This window comes from Montipora capricornis, chromosome 10, assembly GCF_036669925.1.
Source record: "Montipora capricornis isolate CH-2021 chromosome 10, ASM3666992v2, whole genome shotgun sequence".
Lineage (NCBI taxonomy): Eukaryota > Metazoa > Cnidaria > Anthozoa > Scleractinia > Acroporidae > Montipora > Montipora capricornis.
This window is the reverse complement of record NC_090892.1, coordinates 3,349,170-3,356,669: the sequence shown is the minus strand read 5'-3', so window position 1 is coordinate 3,356,669 and position 7,500 is coordinate 3,349,170. Positions and strand designations below refer to the sequence as shown.

Below are 7,500 nucleotides of genomic sequence, written 5' to 3'. Positions count from 1 at the left end.
TCACATATTTTTGTAACCCTTGGAGTGATTGACAGTGGCTTTTGTCCTTTTCAGAAGGTGGAAATTTGATCAATATCTATACAAGCACCGCCCACTGCCCACCTCTCTTAAAAGCACGCATTAGTTTACTTGCGTCTGGAAGAATCGGAGGAAAGGTCGTCGGCTTGGATCATCAAAATGATTCCGCTTACCGTGTGTTGGACCATCACCATCCTGATATGCATTCAGTCTTCACAGGCCGACAAACAAAGCGAGTATCGGTGCCTAAATGTTCTTCCGTATTGTAGGAACTTGACGGAGGCAACGAATTACTCGAAAATGACAGTACCAAATGGTTTAAACCAAAGAACTGAAACTGAGATTATGGAAGGCCTTCGTGATTGGGAGCCACTTGTGGGACGATGTCATCATAGACTCAAACTGTTCTTGTGTGGTATCTTCGCTCCAATATGCGTCCCAGTCCAGATTGGGGAAAATGAACACGTAATTCCCATTCGGGTCTGCAGATCATTTTGCTCAACCATACGGGACAGCTGTGAGCCAGTAATGCAAGTATATAATCATTCGTGGCCTGATGTTGATGTCTTCAATTGTTCCACATACGAAGATAACGACATGTGCTTGGATCCAGGTATTGATGTAAATTAGTGACGACCATACTGTGCATCTCATTTTATGTAGACAGTCAATAGTGGCTAGTGCTATTTCCTGGCTAGGCAGTGCAAAAAAGATGATTACCTCGGAAGCCTACATTAATTGCAGGCACTTTCTGTTTTGTCCATGGCATTTTTAGGGCTCTTCAGACTCACGAATAATCTATAAACACTGCTTACGGCTTCGAGAGCTTTGCTTTAAAATGTCACTGTTGCCTGCAGTTGTCTAATTATTTTTTAAGAAGCTCATCAACTTCCTGCTTAATCAGGGCTTCACTGGTCAATCGCAGACCGTTTGATTTCAAACAATCGTTTCGCTCTTTTTCCTTTCAGGCCTTTCAGGAAAAAAGAATATTAATATTTGTGACCAAACTGATGCAGTACTGAAGGAAAGATTTGATAATGAATCCTGCCATTTAGGTAAGAGACCTTGTTGCACATGACAGAAAATAGACGGCCTTCAAAAACAACATTCCTCGCCAATCACACCAAGAAAAATGAAACATGACGAAAGCTCACAGGGAACATTTCTTACTCGCCTTAAAATCTATCAGGAGATGTCGATGACCTTCGAAATTTTCTAAAAACCTTTTTATGTGCTTATATTTGTTTCACTTAGCAGGGACGGGGGAGGGGTTGGGGGGACTTCAGCAGCCCCAATTTCGCAGCCCCGGTGCTTGCTTGTTAGCACCTCCACCCTCCGCCCCCCACCCCAATACAAAATACGTTCCGCCGTCCCTGCTTAGTCACTAAATTGGCTCGTTCGGTTTTAATTTTAACTTCATACGAATACGAAAGTTTGGCCGCTATTGTTCTTAAATCGTTTTCCACCCTTTTTGTCAGTCAGTCACAATAACTTCAACTTCCATGACAGGATGGTATCTGTATTCGTGTATTTTCAGGATTCTAATCTGTCAAATCAAAAATTCGACCATAGGGGAAAAAATGAGAAACAGAATTTTGAGATTGGATCGAGAGTTGAACTGAAGACAAAACAATAATTGAGCCGTATTAGGATCACCGCCAAAGCAATGACAGATAAGTTACCAGTTAAAAAAAGACGCTATTTGTTACTTAGCAGAGTATTGATTTCATACTCAGGATTAGCAAATTTTAAGCCTCTTAAACTCTATTCTGGTATGTATAAGCGGAATCACCCAAAACGGCAGATTTCTCATACTTTGGAGGCAATTGGTACCTTCAACCGCACTGTTACAAAGCTAATTTTTAAAGTAAAGAAAGTAAAGTTCTCCATATTTTTCCGTGACTGGTAGGCATTTTCCAAGTTAACTGAGAGAAAGGACGAACGCTTGTTTGTTTTGAAATTGAAGATTTACCAAGCAGCATTATTGTTTTATTCAACTGAAAGCCGTGACTCTGTTTATTTAACATTTTATCCATACGGCTCTTCTTGGCTTTTGTTTATTCGAGATAAAAGTGGTCAAAGTTTACGTTAAGTAGGATGGTGCGCGAGCTAACTGATAAGAAGCAACCAGCAAAAGATATTCAAGCGATGTCTGCATATCTGAGATCCGAGAAGAAATATTCCAGTTATTCAGACAATACCACTGAATTGACGGGGTCGAGATCGAGAACTATTTGACGTGAGAATCCCTCGAGGGCGGCTTGCGCCTTGCCCACACGGTTCGAAATCACCTTTTTATCCTGAGGAATCTATCACCAACTGGGCAAATGCGAACTGAGGAGAGGTCAAAACATCATTTACAAAGAGATAGATAAAACCCAGAACGCTTTCACAAATGGTTACGTAACACACCCCCAATTTAACTTAAAGACATGTTTGAAGTTTGATTGACGGGTTGTTTTTTTTCTGGATTCGCAAATTTGTCCAAGAGGATATTTTTGAAGATTATTTTAGGAAATAGAAGAAGGCAAGATGTTGGCTTATATGGACTAAATGATCCCTGTGAGCTTTTTAATGGGCTTACGGTATTCGGCGAAACGAAACGAAACAAAACAAAACAAAAAGAAGTTTATTACACCTGAAAGAGTGAACGACGGCCGGGCACTAACAGTTATTCTTATACCTCCCAACTCAAATACGTTTTCTGATTGGAGGAGAACGTGTCACGTGTCATTGGTCAAAACTTCATGATGCCCTAAGGCGAACAAAACTTCATGACGCTCTAGGGCAACAACAACTTGAACTTTCGACTCACACGTGAACAGGTCGTGCACCTTTGAAACGGCGGCAAATCTGTACGCCAGCCGACGTCAAGCAAATAATTTTTATCTGTGTATTGCTCTATTTTGAGTTCTCGACCTCGACCTCAATGTTTCCCTCGGCTTCGCTTCGGGGAACATTGAGGGTCTCGGGGAAACAAAACTCACTGTTTCCCTTGGGGCCAGTCATTAAGTGCTTATTGTCCTCACTAGATCCACCGTTTCGCAAAATACCAATAGCGGTCGATTGGTAATCGACGAAACAAGGCTCGCAAACTATTTTTATAGGCTCTCTGCTTTCGAAATTTTGTTGTTTGATAAACCAAAAACTGGCTTACAGATGACACGAGAATATTGCCCTCTCTTCGAAACCGTCCTCCCTAGATCCCTTGTTTCGCAAAATACCATAACGGTCGATTGGTAATCCACGAAACAAGGCTCGCAGGACTTATGCAAAGCATGGAGCACCCTTATGGACCCGGTCCATGGACTACGCCTGTGGACCACCCCTCATTTTGTAAATGCCACACGTTTTACAAGCAGAAAAGAGAGAAGTGATCCTCTCACATACCGCTGCTCGATTGTCATCTGGGACCACTGTGAAGGAAAGACTGTCTTTTCCTTGAAATCTTCAACCTAGCTAAACGGTATTCGCCCATGCAACCAATAACTTTTATCAGCCCATCTCTTTGATCTTCAACCACTCTCTCTTCTATAAGCTCATGGATGTGGATCTGGTCGGTTCCTTTCCTCATGCCTTCTTCTTTCACTACATTGTTGATAGCCTCACTCCTCTGATTGTCGAACTTGTTTGGAGGGTTGCTAAGGCCAGCACGGATCCTCACCGATTTCAGCATGCACTTGCGAATGGTTTCCGTGTGCGATCTAATTCTCCCTTTTGTCGACATCATCCACACAGAAAATGCAGGGGAAAGCTCTTTCTGTATGTTCTCTCATTCCTTGTCAATCTCGCCATCCTCCACATCAACCAATCCTTTAACTCTCTTTCCGTGGAGTCTCCACCCAGGATTCTTCTGACTATGTAACGTTGTTTTTCTTTAGGCTGTTCCATTTTCTTTAAGTGAAACAGCATATCCCACTGAAGTGTTCAAAACATCGCAAATGGATGCTTGCACTGCTGGGTGGCACAGCATCTATTGAAAATACCTTTCTCAAACTCTTTTCCATCGCTAATTCACCGTCAGTTCCCATGATACGCCAGGGCCTTGATCCCATGCTTCTTGAGATTCGATGTGAGGTATTAGCTCTCGTGCTCATCCCTTTTACATCTCGTCATCATTCCAACAAGAATGGTAGGATGCAGGGGCTCATTAAGAGGAGCCTCTATCTCCCATACTTGGCCTCGGAGTAAACCCTTTCCCGAGTAGATTTATTTATAGAACACCTCTCTTGGGAGATTCAGCACGCTCACTGTTGTAAAAGCCAATCTCCCTTGGGACATTCAGCACGCCCACTGTTGTAAAAACCAATCAAAACAGAGCTATCTCAGCGTCAAGGGAATTATGATACTTTTCGCGGGAAAAACGTGTTCCTAAAAATAAGTTTACTCGGGAAAGGGTTGACTCAAGGAATTAGAGGAGATAGAGGCTCCTCTTGATGAGCTCCTGTAGGATGCTTGGATGTGTTCCGGAACACAAATATGGGATGTGCTATGATCAGAAGCCGCGTCAAGTAGGAGGGGCCGCCGGCCGACTTTGGAAGTTATGCCCATTCCCATAGTTGTCTTCGGTTTTTCACCGCTAGAGTATGTTTTGATCCAATGCAGCTGGGTGTCAGTGCCTGCAAACGTGCTGGGACAAGTGACGTCATTTCCTTCGCGGGCCTTTACCGTGAAAGAGACATCTTTCAGTGGTCTTCGTGGTCGCTAAGTACTTAAACAGGGCAAAATGGCATTTGAAGAACGCAATTTGACGGTTAATGCTCATTTACTCTCACTAGCTTCTCTTGCTTCAACTTTTCAGTGCTGTGGCTTTTTAGTATCACTTTTAATGCTGCAACGCTTCCGCCAAATGCAGTATATCGTGACATAAGCCAACCCCGGATTGGCTGGTTACCCCACCTCACCTTCAAGTGTTTAAGGATGGCAAAATGCGACCCCAACTGGGCGGGGGTTACCCAGTCTGTCAGAATGCGAGGCTGAAAACACAAACTTTTGTCGCATCTGTAAGCCAGTATTTGGTTTATCAAACCAGAAAATCTTCGAAAGCAGAGCGCCTATAAAAATAGTTTGCGAGCCTTGTTTCGCCGTTTACCAATCGACCGCTATTGGTATTTTGCGAAACAGTGGATCTAGTGAGGACAAGTGCCCGGCCGTCGTTCACTCTTGCATTTGTAATAAACTTCCTTTTGCAATTGCTGCAATTTTTCTTTTGTTTCGTATCGTTTCGCCGAATACCGTAAGTCTTTTTAATGCGGCGAAGTACTAACGATGCGCAAGGGTGATAGCCCTGCTTTAAGGCCACAAGTTCAAATTATGAATGTTTCCAAAATTTCACAATTGGCGCTGATATTCTGTTTTCCTTTTTCAGTTATAAAAGCGGTGGTCAACAAAATTACTGACGCCAAAACTCAAGGCTATGGGACTCTTATCAAACTTAAACGACATCAGAAGAGAAAAGTGAAAAAGACACTGATTGACTTCCCAGACCGTGTGTTGGTGGAAAATAATGGTGGATGCCAAGGGGACTTAAGGGAACATGTTAGAACTGGCCATCAGTATTTGATAATGCTCGAGAAGATATCACCCCCTAAAAAGAAATCAAAGTACATTGTGTTAGCCATTGTACCCTGGAACAGGAAATACAGAAGTTACACTAGGAGACCTTGTTGTGGGAGGGGCTGCGACCGATAGGCCATATATTCAGCTTGATAGTGAGGCAGTGAGGACAAAAACAATAGAAACACGTTGGAATGAATGTGAAAAATATTTACATATCATCCACTTTCCTTTGTCTTTGTTCTCTAAACCTCTCTTTCAAGCTGAATTTTAATATATCCAAAAAGGCTTTTTTCCTATAACACACGCAAAGACCCATTCGTAACGTTAATTATTGTTTCTTCTGTCTCAATTTTTGGGGGAAAAAAACTATTTTCTTAGTATTCATCTTGATGAGCATTTAAGTAATCAAGGATAAATCGATAATCCTGGAGACATTTTAGTACAATTAAATGACAATTATTTCCAAAGGGTCCAAGAACTACCCGCAAATGGCGTGGTACAGTTTTTATTTTGACCTATTTTCGCATTCCTCACCGATTGGAATCTGACATCACAAATTTTCATCTGAGGATAAAATCCAGGGTTTAATAAATAAAGTTTGATTGTTATGCGCTTTCACGCTTATGTTTAATTACCGTTAGTATATATTACTATACTCGCTCTAAGCCATAAGCTCTGGGGTCCGTTTCTCAAAGGTTCCAAAACTTTTTGGGCTTATTTCGGGTGACATAAATCCATCTGTATCTACGAAAGGCAAACGTTCAAGGCATGAAACTTTGCAAATATTTGGTTTCCTCTGGCCTTGAAAACATATTGCAAGACCAGCTTTCCAGAATAAGCGGATCGTAGCTTGGAAACTTGCTTTTCGGGACTTTTGAGAAACTGGCCACTGGTATTTCTTTTTACTTAGTTCGTGAAGCGCGCGATCTGAAAATATGAACAAACACAAGAAAATGGCCGCAAGTAAGATGGACGCGAAAGATTCGCGCACTCTACCTAAGGGGCACTTTTTTCGCTTCTCGCGCATTTGCGTGCTCTCCGAGGACAAAGCATGTACGAAGCGAAAGGAATGTCTGCGCTCACTATGGTTGGTCAATTTATTTGTTGAGGACTGTGTTTCTAAATAACACCTCATTGGGAGTCCTATTCAGTTACCAGAAGATATACTGTTTGTTACGGATCCTTATTTTATGGCCCTCGTGCCTGGAATATTGCCAGGCTCGAAGGATTATAACAAGGTACTAGATTTAACCTAAGACTCTAATGCCCTTCAAGTGTGTTTCAACAGCTCTGCTTTAAGCGGGTGTATTCGTAGTTAATCGAGGGTAATCACGGTTATCAAGAATCGAGTTTTAAACTAGAAGCTGAATCATACTGGTCAATAACATATGAACATCTTCACAAACGATTAATTGTTTTTGGGAAACCAAGATAATCTGGTTAATTAATCAATTCAGTTTTGATGATTGGGATGTATGATTTCATATTTCATCCCGTAGTTCCGTAATGACAAGTGAACGAGTCAATTTAGTTTTTCTCTCGACTCTTGGTTAATTGTACAGAAAAGAAAAGCTGAACTTGGCTGTAATGGCAGGCACAATGGCAGCAGTGTTTGTTTGCTTGTTAAATTTGTAAATCTCTACCATAACAAAAAAGACAATTACATGCCTGTTTTTATAGTAGTACGTTGCATCAACTTGCTTGATCTGATTGACGTAATTTAAAGTTGAAACAGTGAATATTTTAAACAAGAGCCGATACAGATACAACGAGAAGAAGGCTGAAGAAGGCTGGTTTGGCCAGCCAAAATATAGAACATCATGTACGTTGAATCGGGTCTTGCTCAAAATATTCATGAAAGAGAGAGGACCCTTGACATCTTTGCAAAACAGGAGCAATCAGGGGCACCCAACGAATCTGATC

The 7,500-nt window shown here is 41.8% G+C and overlaps 1 protein-coding gene across 2 annotated transcripts in view; it reads left to right on the top strand.

Moving 5' to 3' along the window:
* LOC138019442 (secreted frizzled-related protein 1-like) overlaps positions 1 to 7,259 on the top strand; it is a 15,947-nt gene extending 8,688 nt beyond the window's left edge. For both annotated transcript variants that reach the window (XM_068866232.1, XM_068866233.1), the window contains exons 2-4: positions 55 to 631; positions 987 to 1,073; positions 5,387 to 7,259. In XM_068866232.1, the coding sequence (XP_068722333.1) occupies positions 178 to 631; positions 987 to 1,073; positions 5,387 to 5,709 (864 nt within the window). In that variant the 5' untranslated portion in view covers positions 55 to 177 and the 3' untranslated portion in view covers positions 5,710 to 7,259. The remainder of the gene's footprint in view (positions 1 to 54; positions 632 to 986; positions 1,074 to 5,386) is intronic.
* Positions 7,260 to 7,500: the final 241 nt, after the last annotated feature.